The sequence below is a fragment of the Carassius gibelio genome, chromosome B16 (assembly GCF_023724105.1).
Source record: "Carassius gibelio isolate Cgi1373 ecotype wild population from Czech Republic chromosome B16, carGib1.2-hapl.c, whole genome shotgun sequence".
In the NCBI taxonomy this organism is placed as follows: Eukaryota; Metazoa; Chordata; class Actinopteri; order Cypriniformes; family Cyprinidae; genus Carassius; species Carassius gibelio.
In genome coordinates, this window is record NC_068411.1 from 18,285,977 (window position 1) to 18,310,162 (window position 24,186).

A 24,186-nucleotide genomic window follows, 5' to 3' on the forward strand; every position below is an offset into this window, starting at 1 on the left:
TTGTCCATATTGTTGTTCAGTTGTTTAAATATAATTTGTGTTCAAATGTGAGCTTCATGCCTTTAAAGTATGTCGGTCCTATGCCATTTTTTATGCTACAGTATGTGATGACTCCGTATTGTGTGTAAAGTCGTTAAAATTCAGTTGTTTCAATCATAAAATTCATGATTTAAAATTAATCTGTTTGTAGTGTAATGTAAATGGGCAAGACCTGTGGAAGACAATTTAACAATTTCGAATATCTTTGTACATAAACGGTTGGATGACGAAGAGTGTGGTGTGGAACAAACGCTTTGCGAATCAGTTCCATCGAATCAGTAAAAAGAACCTTTTTAAAAGAATGATTCGCGAATCGGACATCAGATAACGGAGAGGCGGATCCTTGAGTTTGACTAGTGCTTCATAAACCTGCCCTCGCTGGTTTTCCAATGGGGTACGAGGCAGCCTCGTGAACCACTGGACCCTCTCTCCGCTATCCTGGACTGTGTGTGAAGAATAACTGCTTTCACCATGTTATGCCACATAACTCGTCCGGACTCGGTGGTTCTGGAAGTGGAGGTGGACCCAAAAGCAAATGGAGAGGACATTCTTAATGAGGTGAGCGCCGGGAGTTCACATTTCAAGTTTAAATGTCAAGTTTAGGTTGTTAAAGTTATCTAATAATTTTTTACTTATTACATGCTTATTAGCATCATATACAAGACAGCAAATGTAATGTATCATCACAAATGTCGTGAAAATTACTGTATAGAACACATTTTTGTTTAAAAAGTACGACATGTTATTTTAAATAATTATTTTTTTTAAATTCAAATTATTTTATGGATTTTTTAAACATGAATTTTACATTTGTGACTTTCTACTGTGAGAAATTCACTATTGGAAAACTCTACACACAAAGATTATAAGAACTTATTCTTTTGTATAATTTTTACTACACAATTTACAATTTACTTTGAAAGCAGGTATTCTCTCATACCATATTACACTTCAAAAGTCCCTCTTATGTAATGTTTTGTCTTTCTAAAGGAGGAGGGGTGCTAACTGAGAGCCCAAGTCCCAGCATTATTTAGATCAAAGCACACATACTTATTCATCCAAATAATTACCATTTAATGTTGTTGTTGTTTTTAAATGTACAGATATGTCGGAAAATGGGAATCATCGAGGTCGATTATTTTGGACTTCAGTTCACCGGTACAAAAGGAGAGCTTTTATGGCTGAATCTCAGAAACAGGATTTCTCAACAAGTGGACTACCTGTCTCCCTGCAGACTGAGGCTGCGAGTCAAGTTTTTTGTTGAACCACATCTGATCCTGCAAGAGCAAACCAGGTGAAACTCTACCTAAGTGAATATAAGTTATAATATTCTATCATAGTGCTCATAGTTTCTGTATAGTTATGTACAGAACATAATTTTTCCATTATTGCCAAAAAAGAAAAACAGTCTTTGCTGCAGTCTTTGTGGTTTCACATTTTTGCTCAGCTTGGAGGACTTGTGGCAGGCACGTGGATGAGAGTTCCTTTTTTTGGGGTTGTTTTTCTCGTGACCGCAAACAGGAAGCAGCTGCCTATAGTGCTTAAAGTGACAGTATATTTGAAAATGCAGCATGCTTCGGTGGTTCTGTTGTTTTGTGTTCTTAACTTTGACGCACACGTCCATGCATCTATTCATATGATGTCTTTCTTTTACCTCTGTGGCAGGGAGTAACCTGTGTACATGTTTGCTCTTGAAACTGACACTCTTCCAGTTAGGGAGTGCCTCATGTAGGCCTGCTGAAGTAAATCATATTCCTCTGGAGGCTTTTAAAGGACATCTGTGTGTGCATGCTCAGATCTTGACAAATGTTCCCTGAAGTTCAGTCAAATTAGGCCTAAGCGTGGGACGCTCCAGAATTCAACGGTAGTACAGTGTGTTCTAAACTAGAATCTAGAGGAGCTGTTCGGTCATGTCTGATGAGGGCTGTTGGAGGGGGTGGGGAGGTGTCAGTATGTCTGAGAAGCCTATGAGTTGAAACGCACTGTAATGTGATTCTCCCTGTTGCATAATCTTCTACAATGGCGGGACAAAATCCAGCTCCCTCTCCATCAGCCTTTGTTATTCTTTTTCAGCCTTCAAATGCATGACTATGTCAACAGATTACTTATTATAGTGCAGGCTCTGGACTTCATTGTCTTATGTTAAAATGCATATTGGCTTAATAGGTTACTTGTCTTTATGTGATGATAATTGATTACATTATTGAAAAGTTTATAAATATATTATACTATCTCTTCCCTGTTTTCACATGTACACGTGATTTATGTCAAGTTATAGAAATATGTGCCAGAAGTCACAAGTCTTGCTTCTGTTACTAAAGTTCACTGGGTTTAGGCCACTGAGTAAACTTGGCTTCAAGCCATCTTATTTTTTAGATTATATCAGTGGGCTGACGGTTCATGATATTTACTGAGAGATACAACTACATAAATGATGACTAAAAAATAATACAAGAAACTTAAACATTCATGTTATTGTCACACTCTGGCATCTCAGTAAACCCTGTAAAGCCTAACATATGAAATAATAGTGAATAGAATAGGTTACAGAACTTTTAGACAAAATATGAAAGAAAATATAAAGTTCTCATATGTTTTATATCATTGATATATAAGGATTGTATGACTCATAAATGTATGCGAATACGGCGCTCACACTCAAGGAGGAAAAGGCACAGCAGTTTTATCCAGAGGCCCAAACTGAGAAAAAAAAAACACTTTAACATATTCAAATGTTGTTATTTATTTGGCCAACAAATAGGTTGAAACTATGATATGTCATGTAGATCAATTAGATTTATATACCTGTAAAGCAGACTGTTTGCATAAAAATATCAATATAATAGAATGCATATAATATCAGTTGTCACTCTATATCTCCCTATAATATGTCTTGGTAAGATGATTTTTAAATGAATATCATCATATAGTTAGAATTAAGTTTCACATAAAAAATTAAAGTTGTATATTATATCATTATATGTATATTATATGCTTAGTTTTATGACAAAAGCTCTGTGGTTTTAACTGTGGGGTTAAACATATAATGCAATGTAATAAACAAACATTACTAAAAAAAAAAAAAAAAAAAAAAAAAAAAACACAATTAAAGGTTCCTCAAAAACCTGTTGTATCTTAATGGATGCACATATTTTAGCATGGTTAAAAAATATAGATAATTACATAAAAGCTGCCTCAGTCTAGTAAATGTTCATCTTAAAATATTAATAAAAACCTAAAATATATTCTTGGATTTATTTAATAAAAGTCATCAAAGATTTTACAGCTAAAAGACATGTTTGCCATAGAAGGGGACATTTTTAGAAAGATACTTTCCTTCCAAAAAAGTATGAACTATTGGTCAGAAAGCAGCAAGCATGGATTAGATTGTGAACAACACATTTTTCAAGTTTTGAGCATTGATAATTTTTTTTTTAAGTCCTTAGATATTCACACATCAAATATGATAAAAACAGCATTTATGGTTATGAAGTGGAGATAGAAGAGTTTTCTTTTCCCTTGGGGCACTAAAGTTTGTACTGATTCAGCACATTTCAGTAAGAAGCTGAAGCTTGCTTTATGATTATGTCCACATTTATAGGTTTCAGCCAGCCTGCACATTTCTTTTTTTCTAGTCTATTATTTTTAAGGAAAATAATAAACACTGGTGTGTAAGTATATATACTTGTCTGATGCACATCTTTTTCCTTATTGAATAGACTCCACGGTCTTGTTATGAATGGTTTATTAAATATATCCATGTATTTTCTGTTGTTTTGCAGACATTTGTTTCTGATGCACATGAAAGAAGAGCTTTTCAAAGGAAGCTTGCGATTGGACATTGAGCAGGCGATTGAGCTCTGTGCATTACTGGCTCAGGCAGAGTTTGGAGATTATAACCAGAACACAGCCAACTACTGCTACTCCCAGATCTACGGTCAAGACCCCAGCCATGACACCATCAACAAGTAAGAACACCAGAAAGAGTATATTCTCAGTCAGAATAACATCTGTTCTTCCTCTAAATGACATGGAAGTGACTGAGAGAGTTTTGTGAAATAACAGTGGTGTCTTTTGTCTTTTTATAGTATTTTTTTGAGGCATAAGTCACTGGAGGGTGTTAGTCAGGCTTCAGCAGAATATCAAGCCCTTCAGCTGGTTTCCTCCCTCAACTACTATGGTGTCGAGTGGCACTCTGCACGTGACCCTGAGGGACAGGAGCTGCTCATCGGGGTCGGACCAGAGGGCCTGTGTGTCTGCAAAACAGATTTCACCCCTATTGAAAGGTGCATATGCATGACAACAAAAATAAGAAACAGCTGGTCTCTCAGAGATTTTAAATAAATGTCTATAACATCACCTCTTCATTTTTCCTTCCAGAATCATTTACCCAGTCATTCAAATGGCCACTCAGTCTGGAAGGAATGTGTATGTGACTATTACAAAAGACAGTGGGGACAGCGTGGATCTTCTTTTTAAGTTCATCAGTCCCAGTGCTGCCAATGGACTATATCGTGCTATCACAGAAATCCATGCCTTCTACAGGTGATTATTGTTATGATTGTATCAAGTGATTTCAGAAGAGAAAACTACTTTAGCTTTTTTATTTTTCAGCCAGGGCTGTTATAGTTTTGAATTTTAATTTAGTTTTTATTTTAAATAGTTTTCACTTTGTCATGGTTAGTTTTAGGTTAGTATCTTAAAAGTTTATTCTAGTTGAATGTTATTTAGCAACACATTTTTTTTTTACATTTTTGTTGACAACAACACAACTGTGTTTAATTTCTGAATTTTAAACTTAAAGTCATCTTGATGTAAAGATTAGCATATTTCCTAGTTTGACAGAAACGTTATGGGCTCCATTAGTGATCAGCTCATTAAAAATGTAAACCATGAAGCAATTTAAAACTATTTAATACCCATATTTAATTTAACACAATTGAACTTAACTCTTCAGGTGTGACACTGTAACAAGCTCGGTGAAGATGCAATATAGCCGTGACTTCAAGGGTCACCTGGCTTCCCTCTTCCTGAACGAAAGCATTGACCTTGGTAAAAGGTACATCTTTGACATCCAGCGCACATCCAAAGAAGTGTATGACCGTGCGCGACGAGCCCTGTTCAATGCAGGGATGGCTGTGTCTGGATGTGGGAGCCCAAGGGATGATTGCAGTCTATCTCCACTGAGACAGACAAAAGTTGAAAGGGAAGTGCAGACATGCGTCAGCTGCAGAAAAACTTGCGTTCTGAAGGAGAAGCTTCAAAGGCTACAAGAGGCCCTGACCTGCTCTCTGTGCTGCAAACAGGAGATCAATGCTGCATTCTGTCCTTGTGGACACATGTTCTGCTGCTATAACTGCGCCAGCCAACTTCAGGTGATTATTGTATAATTACTACAAGATTACTGCCATTTAGAACTATATATAATACATATATGTATTTAACTTAAGTCAAATGCTATGAAGGCTGTGATAAAGATGACTGTATTTTTGTGTGTGTGTGTGTGTGTGTGTGTGTGTTTGTATGTGTGAGTGCGTGCGCGTATATGTGACCCTGGGACCGCAAAACCAGTCTTAAGTGTCAATTTTTCAAAATTGAGATTTTTGTAGATAATCTGAGAGATGAATAAATAATCTTTCCATTGATGTATGGTTAGAATATAACAATATTTGGCTGAGATACAATACAATATCTTGAATTAGAGGGTGCAAAAAAATCATAATATTGAGAAATTCGCCTTTAAAGTTGACCTAATGAAGTTCTTAGCAATGCATATTACTAATCAAAAATTAAGCTTTGATATATTTACAAGAAATTTACAAAATATCTCCATGGAACATGATCTTTATATAATATCCTATTGATTTTTGGCATAAAAGAAAAATCTATAATTTTGACCCATACAATGTATTTTTGGCTATTGCTACAAATATACCCCTGGTTTTGTAGTCCAGCTTTACACACACACACACATACACACATAAAATGTATATATATTTATATATAAAACACAATATTACATGAAATATTGTGTAATATTAAGGTATTTTCTTTTAAAATAAACGTTTAACACATTCAACACTGATGACAAATAAAAAAGAGTGTTTTTTTCCCCCTCATGCTTATCAATCATCTAAATTGACCAGTTAAGTTAATGATTAAGAGAACTTACACTCTTAGGTTTACATAACTTCTGGTTACCCTCCTTCCTAATATATTCCTCGACATGTGCTGTCAGCCATTAGCAGCTGAAGATCTTGATAATCAGACTTTTTCTCGTTACGCAGCAGTACTGTGACCTTTTGAATTTCACCCTCTGACATCACAGAAGTCTTATATCAGTCCAGTGGTGCACGACTGGGTAGTTAAAACGGGCATATCGTATTAAAACTGCACAATGAGAAAATAAGCATATGTTTGTGTGTTAAAATTAATGATTTTTTCCCTTCTTTCCTCTCTTATCAGTATTGTCCAGTGTGTCGTTCAAATGTGGACAATGTTCAGCATGTCTTTTTACCCACCTGTGCCAGTCTACTTGGGCTGGCAGAGGCAAAAACCACTACCTTCAGTGTGTCCAGAGGGACTGCCGTCTCAGAGGATTGTGGCGATAAAAAAAATACCTGCAAGATGTAGGATGGATAACATCTGCTCACCATACATGGACACCATGAGACTATTTTAAAAATACAGAAGAAATGTTATGATAAATTATACAGTGGTTCTTAAGAGTGAGCTGAACTTCACAGAGAGAGGCCGGCTATCCGCAAATACCTCAAAAACAAAAAAAAAACAATTACTACTGTTAATCATACTGTTATTTTTCACAGTATGCACATTATTTATAGGCATAAGATTGAATAAACAGTTTTATACAGGAGGTCATTAAGAGTGGCAAATATTGTGCATGGTACACATTAACAGCAAATTTCTTATGATTGTTTAGTTACTGTATTAGGACACATAAGTAAATACAAATGTACAGTACTACTTAACACTCCACATCAACTATATTCTATATCAGAAAGGATTTTTAAAAAGGTGTATTTTATATTTGTCTCTGTGTGTATAAAAGTGTATCTTGCAGATATTTCAAAAAAATACATTTCGTCAAATTACATGAAAAGGTTTTCTTTCAAGTGCTACTGCAGTATTCATAAAATAAGTCTATTATGCACTATATTACAAAAGGGTCCCTATGACAAAGAATTATGTCCTCTTTCAGACTGACATGCATTTCATCAATATTTTGTTTTGTTATGTAATAAAGAGCTTTTACACACCTTTTAATACCTGCCTGGTATTTTTGTTTTTGTTTTGTTGAATTAATTTTAGGATCTTTTTCCATACATACTGTATTACATCTTCCTGAGTGCATCTATAGTCATGTCACCATAACACTATATACACACACCCTTTCTCGTATTAATAAAAGACTTATCTAACAGTGTACTGTACAGTACAGAGTATCATATTAATAAAAGACTTCTCTAACAGTGTACTGTACAGTACAGAGTCTCATTTTAAGGTAGCGAGACTCATGTTTTGCACGTACTGATATACTGTACGTGTAACTACTGATATGCTATGTGTTACAGTACTGATATGTACAGTGTCTGTGTCGAAAGTGAGTTGATGGCAAAGGTTATAGCCAGTTTAACGTTATGATAATTCTGAGAAGGCTAGGCAAGTACTGTAAAGTACAGTAAAGATAACTATCAAAAAGTGTGCTGACAGTGTTATACTTCTTTACAGAGCATGGCCAGTTAAAAATACAATTTCAATCTGCTTATAATTTAATATGCTTATATATTATGCATATATATACAAATATTTACCTATTTATTTAATTATTTTAATTAATGCCCAGAGGCTTGTCTTGTGGAGACCCTTTCTTCAGGATACATCAATATGCCAGTAGGAGGCGACAAGTCTTTATGAGGGAGTCATTTATTTATTCACATGATTCATTCAAAAACACTAATTCAGACAAAGTGAAAGACTGAATGCGGAACAGTATTTCTCATCATATGCCTGTCATACGTTGCAAAATTAGTAGTTGTAATATGCTAGTATGCTGTTCTGAGCACAGCCACGTTTTAATGAGCGAGTCATTGAATCATTTTATCTCCCGATTAGTTCAAACACATTGATTCATTTTGAAACGAAACACTACAAGTGTTTTTGTTTGTTCGGAGGAATTCAGCGGTTAGTTTTGCTTTGCCTTCGTTTTCAAACAGTTTGTGTGGTGGAGCAAAAACAGAAAACTGGAAAATTGTGTCTACAATGTAAGTTACTCGACATTTACTTTTCGTTTATTGAACATTCAACAGTATCAACATCACTCCTGTGATGTTGGATGTATAGTATGTGTACTATGACATTTATTTGGTGGATAATCTGCAAGCCTGGAACAAGGCACAAAATGTTCTCCATGAAGAAAACTACTATGCATTAACTATAGGCTTACAGACAAACCTTTAGCCCAAAGTTCATAACTCTTGCACAATCTTACCCATCTGAGTCACAGGCGATTTTCATGTCTAGCTATACTTTGAGTGTGTTTGCATGTTACGTAATGGCTGGCTGGAGCTGATGCAAGGTATTTACCTAAAGGTAGTGTCTTAGAAAAGTGCATATCTGTGATCAGTGAGATGGGGGAATTTTTTTTAAATCACACAACATTTTTAAAAATAAATGTTCTTTATTAGCATCAGTGTTTCCATGAAGAACCTTTAGCATCCATGAAAACTTTTTTCAATGCACAAAAGGTTGTTTACACTAATGCTCTTTAAACTAATAAAAGTGATTCACTTCATTAAAATATTATTTGGGAAAACAAAAACGGTTCACCTATGGCATCACAGCAAAAAAAATATCACAGTTCGAAGGAAAAAAACAACTACAATTGGCACAGTATTTTATTAGAGTGATTATACAGATACAATAGATTTGTATTATACAGGAAGTCATTGAACTAGACATTTTAGCTAAAAGTCAAGTCCGATGTTCCTTTCCATTTCACAAAAATCAAAACAGCTACAAAAACTTGCAAGCACCACCAAAGAAATGATCACTGACTTCACTGAACAGTCTTGGATGCTCTGTTCACATAAACACGCCACAGTTAGAAAAGTTGAGGTTGACTTCTGTCTTAATTGCTTTTTGTCAGTTTGTAGAAAAGGAGCTTGTCAAAGAATGAGAAAAATATCACATGTACAACGAATCACACAAATATAGTCATTTACATCGAATATATAAGAAAATGAGAAATCATTTATGTGCTTTTTTTCTTCTTTTCTGAAGAAATGTCACTCTGGAGTGACAGGTTTAACGGGAGGTAAAAGATCTAGATCTTCCTTGAAATAAAAAACAATGAGATCAATGTGTATGCTATAGGCCAATTTCTAGACATCAAGTTTGGTCTTCCAACCCTAAATGTGGTATTGCTAGAACTAATCCTGGCTATGGACCATTGAGGCAATTCTGAAAATGTTCAAGTCTGAAAATTTGTACATACAACAGAAAGTTGTATTGTACCATATTAATTTTATTGATTTTACCATATGCCTTTTCAATAGCAAGCACAAGAGCTACATTCACAATATTTCATCATGCTAGTTAAAAGTTAGCCTTCTTTGTACATTGGGTGCATGTACAAAGATGGGCTGTAGAGGGCGCAATAGTCAGCCAGTGACTTCCCATGAGTCATAGCACTGAAGCTAAAATGATCACCGGCTAATTTTTTTTGTAACTGAGCATTTTTGCAAAAAGTAACACAGGTACAGAAACAGTCGGCCCAGTTTCTCAACCTGAGAATGCAGTTTGACTATAAATCGCTATAATGCTTTTATGATTTCAAGTGGTTGACAGCCTTTTTTTTTTTAAACAAATAAACAACAAAATCTTTTTTTTGATGCAGATGATAAAAAATTGCTTTTGTTAGGTTGAAACAGAATCATACACACTGGATAAAAGAACGTTTGTTGCCAACAGTGTTGAAACCTGACTGTCTTCAGTGAAGTTATCCACACAGTGCACAAACACACTGAGGTTTACATGTACAAAGCTACACAGGAGAAAAGAGAGAGAGAAAAGAGAGAGAACAATGATACATTTGAAACAAACAACAATCCAGAAACATTGACACTTTTCTAATGGTTTCTAGTCTATTGTCATAGCACATTTTTCTACTGCCTTACCAATATCACCAGCACAATGGACTGTATTGAACATATTGTAGCTTTGTGGCTACTAATCAACAATCCCTTTCATTTCTCTTTCATTGTCCTCTCTCTTCAAAAGTGCATAAAATCCAAATCCAAATTGGACTCAATGTGCAATCAAGCATTACTTCTACAATATGAGGTCTATTGTGATTCCATCTGAATATAACCCTAGACACAACAATACCTTTTTCAAGTCCATCATCAAACTGACTTTAGTGAAAAACTCACACTCTTGAGTACACATATCAAAATGGATAGTTTTTAGGTGACCTACAGAGCTGGCAATATGAAGTGTTAACTAGAAGATTCAATACATACAATTGGCTTTACTCTTTAAAATGTCTACTTGTGCAAATAGCAAAATTTTTACATGTATTCAAAGATTTTTTCTTCTTCTGAATTTATAACAGCCACTAATATGTATAAAACAGTCAGTTGAATTAGATAATAATTATTTTGTGACTGTTTCACATAAAATACATCTGAAGACAATCCCATAAGGCTTTTGTTTATGGAATAGAGCAATTACAATTGTCAATTTAAAAAAAAGTTTATGGATTATTACCTTTTCTGTTATTTTTCATTGCAGTCTGATACATTAATTCCTTTAACATGACAAGCACAGTAAAGATAAAGACAGAGAAAATAGATAATGTGGATATTAAAATCTAAAGAAAGTGTCTCAACATTCATACTGTATTCTTCTTATTTTCTCTCTCTCTCTCTGCAGAGAAGTTACAAAACTGACCATTACATGTTTAGGTCATTAGCAGCATACTGCTAAGTAAGGAGAATCAGAATTATAAAAGAGACCCCAGTGGATGACACACCTTATTCTGAGTAGTATCTATAAATTATTTTGATGCAAACTAAATTTAGGCTGTGACAGACTGAAGCATAGTCCTTTCAGGATGTATTATGTCTATGTTCACAGTTAATTTTTGCCTACACTGGAAATTTCGATTTTCAGTGACCGAGCAGATTGAACACAGCAGAGCGTCCTCCTTTGACCCACTGATTCATTATATATATATCATATCTATGTGATTTTGTTAACTTTATCAGATGCTAAATTTATTATATAAACAAGTCAATATAAAAAGGCCAATTCTGTTTATGATAAACCTGTAAAACGTGGCTTGTTTCAAACATTGAGTATGCTGCGTAGATTTATTTGTATGGCAGTTATGTTGTGTCTTTAACAAAGAATTCATTATTTCCGCTGGACTGATTAAGACCCACAATACTTAAAATAGAGTAAAGGAATACATCATTATTGGAAAGCACTAAATGAGAAGTTCTTTGCACATAAAAATGGGTAGTAATGCACAAAATGACTAACAGCACTCAAAATGGTCTGTTGCTGTAGAAACAAAACAAAGGTGGGAATGTTTCCATCCATTCATTCAACTTCCCCTAACCTTTCTTTAAAGTGCTAATTCTGACTTGAACGGAGACTTCTCTACACAGCCACTTTGACAATGAGAAGATTTCTCCAATATTTTCTCACTCAGATCTTAAATCACAGATCTGATCAGGCCATCTAATTGGGTTAATTGTTAAATGCACACATGAGGTATGTGAAAGCTCAGTATTGCATATCTAGAAGACTACCAGCAACTGAATTAACATATGAGGATAAATCATTTAACATTCAGTGTTGTATCTTGATGCTTTACTTGACTTAAGTTTGTTTCAAAGTAGTCACTCGAGCAAAGCCTGTCACTCTCAGATGACATTATGTAAGCAAGGGGCAGTAACAAGTGGAAGGCTGCTTCTGTCAAGATAATCATTTTCACACAACTCACAGAAGTCACCTGTAATCATAGTTGTACAAATGACATGTCTTACTGCTAACCTTTTGCCATCAATCCATGTAACAGTCCTTATCCAGTCAAAGCCCTGATTATGAATTAATTCAGTACACATAACAGTAGACTGTTTCACTGCTGTGCAAGCTGAGAAAAAAGTGGTCAGAACTTGCAATATACAACCCAAAACTGTCATGTCAAGCTGATTTAAAAAGAATATCTAAGGATAAATATTATGTATGACACGACTCTAATGATCAAACACATTTTTGTGTAAAATGGTCTAAAGTTACAGTAACCTGGATATGAATGTGATAGGAAAGCAACAAAAAGTAAATCTGCTGTCCCTTGTCCCTCTTGGAGTCCGTGGCAGTGATGGGGAAAGAATTCTGAGTCTCTGTTGTTGAAGCAAAACCATTTTCTTGGACACCAAGCAAAAAAAAAAAAAAATCAGTTAATCACTATTAGGTGATTTCTCAAATTAAGTATGGCTAATTAATGTATTTCTTGGTTAGAAACGGACTCCCCACCACTGCTCTATGGAGTTCTGAATGTCCTCAGCAACCTGTGCTGGAACAGCCCTCAATGCTGACCTTCAGCTGATGTGGGAGGAAGGAAAATTTGGGTAAAATCTGAGGGTCCTCTTGCGACATCCACATTTCTCCCCTCTCTGGAGCAGACCATCTCCTCTTGCGGCTAACTGCTTTCTTGTCACTAAATGTGCATGTCTTTTCTGCCTCGGATTTGAGGTTCACCTGTGTCTGAGAAATTACTCCCCCATTCTCCAAGAGGGTCAACACATTTCTTCTGTTAGAAGTCTCAACCAGTGTTCCTGCAGTATTTTCCACTCCTGATGTAATTCTGTGTCCTTTCTTAAGATCCTCCATTTGGGTTGGTTTTTCCTCAATTGGCCCACTGTTTTTGGCTGGTTTGTGTTTTGTCAAAGAGTTAGAAAAATTATCTTTCTTTTGAATGCTGTCTTTTAGGCTTTTAAGGGTTAGAGAGATACATACATCACCCACAGAGAGTTTGGCACAGGATAGTGCTAGCAACTGGGTGGTGCGGTCAGGGCAGCAGGACGACCAACCTTGACCAAACACAAAGAAAGGGTATTCAACTAGAACCTCGACACAGACCTGAAACAGAGAAAACCAAGAATAATATATGAGTTCCAATGGTTCAATAAGCTCTACCAAAGATGACTGTTAACATGACAAGTGAACTTGGTTTGAAAAGAAACTGACTAACCTGGGCTTTGTTCTCTCCCACTGAGAACTGTATGATAACAGCATTGGGTGTGCGGCTGCACTCTATGCGCTCTACTGTGCTGGAATCAATCTTCAGTTCTCCACTCACCTCCGCACTTTGTACAAAGTCCTCTGTCCGCAGATCCTCTACACGCTTTAGTTCGCCGTCTGCCAACTGTATAATAGAGCCCTTCATGAAGAATGGTGGTAGGCCTGCTGATGGTGATGTTGGTGTGCTGTGAGGGCTTGTGGATGTTGGAGGTGTTAGAGGAACTGGAGACCCCACTACACCAGTTGAAAGAACAGGCAGCTGTATTTGGGTTGGACTTGGCATGACACAGGAGGCATGACCTCTGTCAGAGACTGTGATGTCTTTACCATTGGGTAGGACTGAAGCTGCAGCAGCAGGTGGAGATGTATTAATAAAGGTCTGAGGCAGAGCTGTTGATGCATTTGCAACACTGGGGATGACAGAACAGCGGGTGACCTCCGGCTCAGCAGTAGTTGGATTGATGTTAGTGGCACTCACCGGAATGAGCAAGGAGGGGTTGCCTGAGATCACCACGTGCTGTGGCAGGTTGCTTTGATAACCAGTTACTGCTTGCTGGGGTCCACCAGAAGTACTGGTGATGTAGCCAATAATTGGGAGCTGCGTAGCAGAGTAAAGGCTGGTGGAGAGCTCTTGATGGGGAGTGTTGTGATGAGCCTGCAGGAGTGTGTGCGGGGAGATTGTGGGGGCCGGTGAAACTTGGCTGTCTGAGGACGTAAGGGCGGACACTCTGGACATTGGTTTGCCTATGCAGATCCCTCCTCTCTCAGCAAGGTGCAAGGATGAATGGTCCTTACCCAAGATACTTTGGAGCTCTGAGTTGCTGTTTGCTGCAAGGTGGCTACTGGATACTAACATCAGCGATGTCTGCAGTCCTGTTCTCTCTTGAGTGCTGTAGTCAGCTGGAAGCAGAACCTGAGCTTGGGTCTGGAGGCCCAGGTTGTGGTTTTGCTTATGGCTTTGGTCACCTTCTGACTGGCTAGGAATCCCTTTGGCAGTACTGTGCTTGACCATTGAAATCTCTCCTAGTGTACCATTCTGCATCTCTCTGGGATGTGAGTCTGGTTGCTTCGCAATGAAGCCATCTGTGTAGTGTAGAACCACTTGAGAGGGGGTGAGGGCTAGGGCATGAGGGGCAAGGACTGCTGAATGTGGATGGATTTGAATGGGCAGTTGGGCAGAAGGGGAGGACACTGCCAAACCCAAAGGTGCTCTCTCAACCTGGATGCATTGACTACTGGAAACATTTGGTATAGAAGAAATCACATGATGATTATGTGAATCAAGGCTAGGTGCTTGGGAGATGACAGCTGTTGTGGCCAAAACTTCTTGTGGCATCCTTCGTGGCTGTGTTAAACTGGTTGTGGATGGCACAATCTGTGAAGAGATATAACTTGTATAGGGCCCTATGAGCTGGAGATTGGGGGGAAGTTGTGTGTATTGGACGGAGCCTATGGTTTGAGGAAGGCTTGTGGAGAGAACCGCAGGATTGGCTGTTAGCATGGTAGGCCCAGAGAAAACTCCCTTGTATGTGGAGCTATTGGAAGAGAATGAAAAGCCAGCAGATGTAGTAGTTGGAGGATATTCCGTCACCACAGTGAGAGCCTTATTTGATGGTGGGGGGCTGTCAGGCTCAGCACTGTTGCTCTGTGATGGGCCTGCATTGTTGGGGATGTGGGCCATGCTAGCCATGGTAGCAACACTGGCTAGCCAAGCCAAATTCTCTCCACTCTGGCTGTCACTAACAGCAGCTGACACCAGCACCTGCTTCTCTTCCAGAGCTAAAATCTCCCGCTTTTTTGGCGGAAGACATTCATTACAACGTTCCTGGTTAGACTTCATGGTCTTGGAGCTTGTCACGTATTTTAACCCACTTGTCTTAATCAGGATGTTTTAAAGTTCAAAGTAGAACTCAGTTGTCAAGATTTTCATTTTTACTTTGCTCCACTTTTACTATAGTCTTGCCCATTATCAGGACTCTTGTCATGAAAGGATCCATGTGCTTCATGTGGAATCATCTCTCACTGATGGCTATTGGTCCTTACCTTCATCAGACAGACAAAAAAACAAACAATGAGAAAGTGCATCCTCTATGCACTGCCTTTTAGTCTTTTAAACTAGCTCAAATCTATGTGCTGAAAAGTAGCATATTATGTGATTTTTTTTATTTTACAGTTAGATCCTTATGAGTGCCAAATGGAATACATTTGATTTTGTTTAGAAACTGGACATTTTTAAATATGCTAATTACAAAGTCAAACCTCACCTTTTATCTACTGAACAATTTGACTTCATTTTCTTTTATTTGTATTAGTAGTATAAACAACAGTTTAGAGAAAATGAATGTATGTCATTATCGAAAGTACCTCTCCATGTAAAAAAATGCATGCGTGTGGTGCTGCTGACACATGCGCTGCACCTTGTTTACTTGCAGAGATATGCATGCATCATGGTACTCTCCATAATGGCAGAAGGCATGATTCGGAGGAAAAAATTGTTGAATAAAGTTGTTATTTTTGTTTTCTTTCAGTGAAAAAAAGTATTCTTGTAGCTTTTGAAGCGGTTGAACCACTGAGGTACCATGGACTGTTTTACTGATGTCCTTTCTACATTTCTTTGGCTTGACCATGGTAGTACCCTTGCTGTCCATGGAGAGTCAGAGAGCTCTCGCATTTCATATCTAAATTTATGTTCCGAAGATAAATTAAGGTCTTACAGGTGTGGAACGACATGAGAGAGAGTAATTAATGAAATTTTTAAAGAGTGTGTAGATCGGAAAAAGATGAAGGAAGAGAAGACAGAAAGAGAAAGAGGGAACACTGGCTCTCCTGACCCACATTGAGCTCTGCCTGCAAGCGAGCATAGTTATTGAGTTAGAGATTAACAGTGGAGAACAGAGAGAGAGAGAGCAAGAGAGGGTGAGGGAGGGGGAAATAGAGGGAGGGAGATATCCCTTCACCACAGTAGATCTGCACCAATCACTGTCCTACTTTACCCTGCTACAGCTTACACCACACACAACCATTAAATGCTTCAGTCTATTGAACACAGAGCACAATACACACACGTACACATCAGCATATCCATCGGACTGATACGCGCTTATGCATATGTGATTTGGTGCAGAGTGCTCATGTATCAAAGAACAATAGAACTGTAGTGATCACATAGATCAGTCTTACACAGCTTTAAATGCACACAGCATAACAAAAGTACATAAAAAACATTACATATACATAACTGCAGTCCCCTGTATCATTTTATGTATTTACAGGGATTCATAACAAACATTTTTGTTATACATCATTACATCCTAAAAGAAATTGGAAAACAAACATTCACAATGCATGCAGACAATATTGTTTACCATTAACCTCTTAACCAGACAGACGGTCATTCATGTGACTGTAAAAAAATACTGAGAAATTGAAACAGTTGATATAAAGCCCAAGCCTCTATAGAGAGATTTTATGTATTCTGAATGTAATATTTGCATCCACTTCCCGTTTCTAAAAGATGTTCTTCTGCCTTTAGGGTACTTGCATGCATACGCTTGCTGAGTTCCTTATGGTATAATATAACATATATTGAAAAAGTTTCAAGAATACCTACTTTTTTTACACATTAATTGTGTGTCTGTATGTGCATATGACTTATTTATCTTTTACTGGGTGTAATATTTTCCTCTCTATATCCAGAGGGTTTCAAAGAGCACTACTGAAATGCACCCACAATTCAAAATAGCTAAATCAAACTAAGCCTGCAAGGAAATACAGCCACACAGAGGTGATGCTTCATTTCTGGTTTCTTTCTGCTTGTGGCCAATTCATGCCATAGAATTGTAGTCCATGTCAACAGATGGATTTTCTATTGAAAGAACCTCAATGAGTTTTCCTGTTGACTACTATTGTTGTTAAATTGGGCTTAACCCTATATTTAAACCTCTGAAACCATTATTTTAGCTTCATTAGGATCATATTGTTCAATTTATGAAATAAAAAAATGTAAGTGATTTCACTTGAAGGATGCACTATCCCTATAGGGACATTTAGTTTTCACAATAGACACACACACGTTCGCACACACTCGCTAACAGTGTGGCTGAGCCAAAGAGCCAGAAAGATTAACAACTTTGCAATATCCTTCTTTAACAGTAGATCTCATGCTTTGCAGGCCCGCTGCAGTTCAAAATGTCATCAACGCAACATATTCAAACCAATAGTCCCACACAAAGACATTAATGCGCCAATAAAAGCAACATGTAACATGTCTGAGTAACTTGCACAAAAACAAAGACTTCCCTTTAACAATATATCTACCACAGAAACAAAAACAGTGTCACATAATTTTTCTCTGTATGTAACACAAAGTTCATTCTGTGCACAGTGTGTGTTAATTTAATGCAGAATCCCTGGAACGTTTTACTCACAGGGTGCTGTGACACCTTTTATACAATGATGTCATCTCAGAGATGACTGAACCAGTAGCAGAGATTATGCATACATGTACAAACATAACTGCTTTGAAATTAAATGTTCTTGCTAACTTCTTTCCTCACAAAGCATGCTTATATGCTCAAAGGATTTTTACTCATGTCCATTTAGCGCCTGTAAGCAGCTCTTCTCTGTACTTAACAACCTTTTAAATGGGCAGCTGCCCCTTTAAGAGGCAGTCTAGGGAGTCCTAAGCTAGACATGAATCCAAACAGAGCTGTTGCTGCCTTTACAATGACTAAAGCCTGCTTCTCTGCTCCCTAACACCACACCCCCCCATAAGCAAACGAGCACAACATACAGAGTGACACTGAAACATTTGCACAGAATTGAAACTATTTCTGCAGAGCCTATAGTTTATTATTAACCACATTAAATTGATTTCTCAAATGCATGCACATATTTGCTTCCCTTCATGGATTACGAGAATAATATGGTATGTGCAATAAGCATGTATGATTCAAAACCAAGCAAACATTTCATCTTAGGGTGATGCCTTACCTTTATTTATAGGGGAGCCTTTAACAACTCTCTCTCTTTCTGCACTACAAGTGTAACTCACTCTACCCACTGGCAAGCTGTCCTTTGTCCAGGTTTAGCTCTGCTATCAGGTCACACACGCAATCTTCTGATTTATGTTTTCTTCCATGTCCGATTCCCGCCCCCACCACCTTCACTCTCCTCCACTTCCTTCGACAATTGCTCGGGCTTAGGGTAAAGGAAGTCCCCTCGTCTGTGCTGTTTCACTAGCCCTACGTGTGAGAGCTACAGCGTATGTTATGCAAGGCAAACAGACTGCCAGCTCTCTCTCTCTCTCTCTCTCTTCCTCTCTCGCTTTTGCTCTTCACACATACACACACAGTGCTCTAGAGAACACGGCTCCTCCTCCCCCAGTCAGCCTCAGCAGCCTCATCAGGTATTCATTCAAAAAACACACTCCACTTGGCAGGGCGCCCAGACTACACACACATGGGGAGAGAGAGAGAGAGAGAGAGAGAGGGAGAGATGGAGGGACAGGGAGAGGGAAAGAGAGGGAGAAGGAAAAATTATGAGCGAGGGACCGAGCACACTAGAAGAAACACGTAGTCTCACGTAGACCACTGCACACTCGCGAGAAACACAAACACACACCAACCGACCATGAAATTCTCCTGGGAGAGTCTTTGTGAGGGTTTCTCTGCATTCTCTTGCTTTCTTTCTACGACTAATTAGTTTCTCTCAGTGGAAAACAAATTTAGTGCCTTACCACCATTACATGTTGATAAGAGTAAGCACATTTGCATGGGGCTATATAAGCTTGCCCTGGAATAAACCCAGAAGGTTTCCCTAACATTAGTGTATGATTATCCTTTGGTTATTTGTTTGGAAGCCAGCTACTGAGAATCTAGAAAACATCATTTTTTGTGTAATTCTTGATGGTATGGAAAACCATTGCAGAACACATGCACAAAATTCTCTAATGGATAAAATTATATTTTTCATAAAATCACACTATATTCTCAATTGCACAGTTATTACATTTATAGCAGTGGTTCTCAACCATATATATATTTCTTTATTTTTTTCTGAGGTCCTCAGTGGGCTTTGGCCCCCTGATTGTTAAAAGCCACTGCATTATACCAATTTAATGAAATTAAATTTAATGAAATGTTTAAAAGTCAAACCCATCATAACTGAAAACATTGCATTATTATTGAGTTCAACGTACTGAAATGCATACAAGAAAGCACAAAACAAGCATATATTATTATAATCCAAAACACATACATACACTCACCTACATATAATCACATACACAAACATTGAAACCCGTATGTCTCCCACATTAAGCATGCTAAATAATTGCAGATTACCCTCAGGGGGTCCCACATGCAAATACAGTCACTCGCTCCATCACACACACGCTGACATACGAAAGTGTTATCTTCGTACACAACCTTGAGAAGATCTGAAAACACCCTGTGTTCAAAATGCATGCTGTCAACAAGGAGAAATGCTAGGAACATAAAAAAGCCATCAGCAATATGTAACCTTTAATATTAGCCTGGCATGGTTTACTCTCTCTGAGCAGATCCCAGTACTGCATTGGTTGTATTTGCCAAGCCACAGACACATACAAATCCACCATATAGCATATGAAAGGAAAAGCTCCTGTTTGGAAAACTCACTAACTTTACACTTCTCATGGCCAATCATTCACCCACAAATGGACAACTGTATTTGTTGTCTTCTTGTCTGGAATCCTAATATTTTTTAGTGTCTCTAACGTAAAGGTTTTAGAACCTTAACCATAAACTAATAAATAACATACAAATTTAAAGCTTGCTAAAAATTTAACTGCTGTAGTGATATATGTGTAACACGTCAGTTCAAAAGATTGATAGCTTTAGAGACTATTAGAGAATACCTGTACTGTTCTCACTCTGGTTGGCTCAGTGTCTAAACCCTAAAAAACCATGCAGAGAGACAATCTTTGATATCCCCATTCAGTCTAATATCAGGAGATTTTGGGAGGGTTGCTATTAGGGATGTCAACGATTAATCGATGATCGATTAATTGTCGATAAGAGATGCAATCGATTAAGGCTATCGATGGTCGGTTAACCGATTCAATGTTGGGCTGCGTGCGGCTCATGCGCACTCAACACGTGCGAGCGGCTGTGAGTGACGGTGACGATATATAAAAGCATCATCATTCATTCACAATGTACAAATTAAGCTTTTAATGTGATTTAAACTTTAAAGTACATTAAAATAGAAACAACATAAAAGTTCTTCAACATTAAATGCAATAGAAATGTAGTTACTAATCATTTCATCAGATAACTGTTTTATATCGTGCGCTTTGCAGGGCTGCGGGACACAGTGACAGGACAGGTAGTCTATTCATTCCTACAACTTGTTAATTCATTCCTACGAATTATTAATGTGGCAATTGTCCATGTTTCATTAATTTTGTTCCCTAAATAACCCATGATTTAAGTGAAATAAGGGAACAAATTAATAAATCGAACGAATTCTTAATTCATGAAATCTTTAATTTCCCTTCCCATTTTTACCACAGTAAGAGATGCGAAAACAGTTATTAAAAGCGAAAGATAATAAAATAAACCTGGGAAATTAGAGGGTTAGACTATGAAGATTTAGGAAAAGAAACAATGCCTAAATATACTGAATTTGTGGAAATTCGTGACCAACCGGCAAACCAGAACAAAGCCGCGTAAATGTAGACTATGGGGTCCAAAAGCATGGTCGCGATGTAACATTTTCCAGTTAACCTATTATTCCTCTAATAAACAAAGCTTTTATACCACACTTGTCATAATCAGATCTTATCATTTCTAAATAAATAATTGCTGGATTCAAAACAGCGATTAATAGGCGCTGTGACCGACACATTCCTGGAGCATTCAGTTTAAATAGACCGTAGTATACCGGTCCACTCTGCTGTTATGCCAAGGACGTTTTTGCTCATATGAAGAGGATCATCTTTTCCGTCTATATGCGAATGCGTGTTAAGTACAAGCCTAGTTTACATTATAAATAATAGTTTAACATTCAAATACATTGCGAATATGGAAACATTTCGATTTGTGCCGAATGAGACATGAGCAATAACCTCCAAATAAATCTAGCCAAATCCGCGCTCGCTCATCCTCGACTGCACGCATGCACTGTCACGATCTAATGCGCTGTATGCCGGATTTTAAAAAATCTGACATTTTCTAGGACAGAATCCAGCAGGATCAAATTAATGTGAGCAACTGTGTTTTGGTGCAGCAGCGCCGATGTAGTTCACTTAATGTGCAGCGCAGTCACACGCGCTCCACATTTCGGATAATTTTATACAATAATGTCAGTTGAAAACATTGCAATTGTGCTTTAAAATACAACAACGAGCACCACAAAACCATTTAAAGAGGCGCGTTCAGCGTTCTCCGTGCGGGATTGGAAACTGTCAACAAAGTAAAATGACCTCAAAAGTATGGCGCGCTCTCTTCATTTTATCAAATGATCATAATCGCATCTATTCATTTTATAATCCTGCTACTAGCATTTTATTCAGACTAAAACCTCTTTAATTCAAGTGAGAAAGCGTTTTGTGTGTGTGTGTGTGTGTGGCTTTTGCACATCCTGTCATACCGCTGACTGTGTGCCTGCAATAGACGCATTTTGCAGTATTATGGTTAACGATTAATCGATTAATTGATCGTTAATTTAAACGACGATCGATCATGGAAATAATCGAAATTTGACATCCCTAGTTGCTATGTGACTGTTTGTTGAGGTATTGCCTTAACAAGTCACTGGGGAGATGGGATGAAAGAGCTATGAAGTGTTCTGAGTTGGCTGCCAGTCTTAGCTTTTCTGTTTACTTCCTTCCTTTTCTAGTTTAGCTCACTTTAATAAAACTCAGATTAGATAGATGTAACTACAGTGAAAGAAAAGTTAGGTGTGCCATAAAGAAGTACAAGTTTAACTTAAATCAAAGTCACCAGTATATAACCACCAGGAGCTACTCTCTGCAATGACAGAAATGCACTCACAGTCATCCATGATCAGGTCCACTTTCTTCTCCCAGAAATCCAATCACTTTTGCAAACCCTGGAGGAAAAAAGTGTTTTGCTGGCTTTATTAAGTACTGACACCTGTTCACTCTTCACACTGACAGAGCTTTCACCCTACAGAACTTTGCTGAAACTTCTTAGAGATACTGAGGCATGTCTTAACATGTCCAAACATGTACAAGGGGGACAGAAGACCAGGACTCATGCTGATATATGGACTTTGCAGTGGACACAAGCATATAATATATATGTTATGATTTAGAGGACCCCATTAACAGAATTTAGGGCTTCAAAAATTAGAAAATACATTAATATGCTAAAGTTATGGCATTCGTTTAATACAAGGAAATAAAATGTTTTCTCAAGAAAAATGTAAGACAGTTTGAATGATTGTATATATTTTTGTAGTTTGAAGCCTGTGAAGAGAATTATGAGACAGTTTAATATCTCATGTCACAGAAACATTAAGTGAAGAAAGATATTTATATAAATACAAATGGGCGAAATTACAAATGGACAGTACGGCAGATGTAGAAATGAAAGTCCCACCTTACAGTTAAAATGACAGAATTTTATGTCATGAACATTAAAATTTTTATTTTAACTTGCACCTTTACCGTGTTTAGTGTTAACCAATTAAATGTAACTTTATTGCTAATTAGAAATATTTTATCAAAACGTAATCTTGACAAACAGTTTTAGAGATATCGGTCCCTTCCTGTTCAAGTAGACAGGAGCTATTTTTGCAGAATGCCAATATGGCCACCAAGTAAACTGACTTCCCTTTAAAGGGACTTTTCAATTGGAAGGCATCCAGTCCGGTGTCATTTGAGTGAACTGTACACACTTCAAAGTGGAAAGTCCCTTGATTTAGTTGGTATTATAGTGTCTCTGAGCATGTGGGAAGATTACGCAAGGACCTGTGTTGCCGAGGTAACAAGGACAGGGTCTACATATGTCTCAAGGCTTACACCTCGAGAATTTTTTTTCTGAGTTATGCATTATGTGAGCATGTAACTATGTATGTTTTTTTTTTAATACCTTTAATACATTTAACACTTTATTTTCTGTGTAGCAAGAAATGAAAGGCAAAAATACTGTTTCACCCTTAAATCAATGGATATTTTACATGGGCTTACAAGAAATTACTCTAAGAATAAATAGTTCTCATGTTTGGATGATTAATAGACAATATGGCCAGAACATATGACATTTGTTTGTTTTTAAGTCCCAATTGAATGGAAAACATGAGCTGAGTCACAAAGTCTGTTTAACTCAAAGAAATTGTATAATCACAGTACTATTTGTAGTACTATCTTGAACTGGACCCCAGTGACTTTCAACTATTTTCTTTTGTGTTCCACAGAAGAAAGAATGTCATTCAGATTAGTAATGACACACGAGTGAGTAAACGGTGACTGAACTTTCCAAACTATCGTTTTCAAGTACTTCATTGACTTCTAAAGCAGAACCGCAATAACAGACAGCCAAATCTTTCTGAAAGTAAAATGTTTTCCCATGTCTTTCACAACGAGTATAGCCAAAAATAGCTCTAGCCTACACACTTCTGTTGAGAATACAACTCGAGGAGCGGGGACAAGTATGGTTGAAAGAGTAGCGCAACCACTTTACAAGCACAGGCATGAAGAACATCATCGTTGTTGTTTTTTAAACATTGCCAAGGGGTTAAGGGGGGCAACGTTCAGTGGTTAAATGTGCTGAATGCTTAATAAAAGTGAAACCTCACTATATC

At 37.4% G+C, this 24,186-nt stretch overlaps 2 protein-coding genes across 6 annotated transcripts; one reads left to right on the forward strand and one right to left on the reverse strand.

Annotated features, from left to right (window-relative positions):
* Positions 1-196: 196 nt before the first annotated feature.
* On the forward strand, positions 197-7,326 carry mylipb (myosin regulatory light chain interacting protein b). The gene is made up of 7 exons (XM_052578807.1): positions 197-597; positions 1,143-1,333; positions 3,822-4,007; positions 4,128-4,325; positions 4,420-4,584; positions 4,997-5,414; positions 6,505-7,326. Exons 1-7 carry the CDS (start codon positions 511-513, stop codon positions 6,670-6,672), a joined length of 1,413 nt encoding a protein of 470 aa, XP_052434767.1. The 5' UTR covers positions 197-510; the 3' UTR covers positions 6,673-7,326.
* A 1,613-nt stretch (positions 7,327-8,939) lies between these two features.
* On the reverse strand, positions 8,940-22,562 carry LOC127975117 (ataxin-1). Of its 5 annotated transcripts, none has more exons than XM_052578921.1 (4): positions 22,413-22,558; positions 18,367-18,824; positions 13,325-15,417; positions 8,940-13,212 (listed from the first exon to the last, which is right to left on the reverse strand). In XM_052578921.1, exons 3-4 carry the CDS (start codon positions 15,212-15,214, stop codon positions 12,634-12,636), a joined length of 2,469 nt encoding a protein of 822 aa, XP_052434881.1. In that variant the 5' UTR covers positions 15,215-15,417; positions 18,367-18,824; positions 22,413-22,558; the 3' UTR covers positions 8,940-12,633. The 5 variants fall into 5 exon arrangements, with proteins under 5 accessions (XP_052434881.1, XP_052434880.1, XP_052434882.1 ...); XM_052578920.1 differs by lacking the exon at positions 22,413-22,558 and adding an exon at positions 19,643-19,980; XM_052578922.1 differs by lacking the exon at positions 18,367-18,824 and having other exon boundaries at positions 22,413-22,562.
* Positions 22,563-24,186: the final 1,624 nt, after the last annotated feature.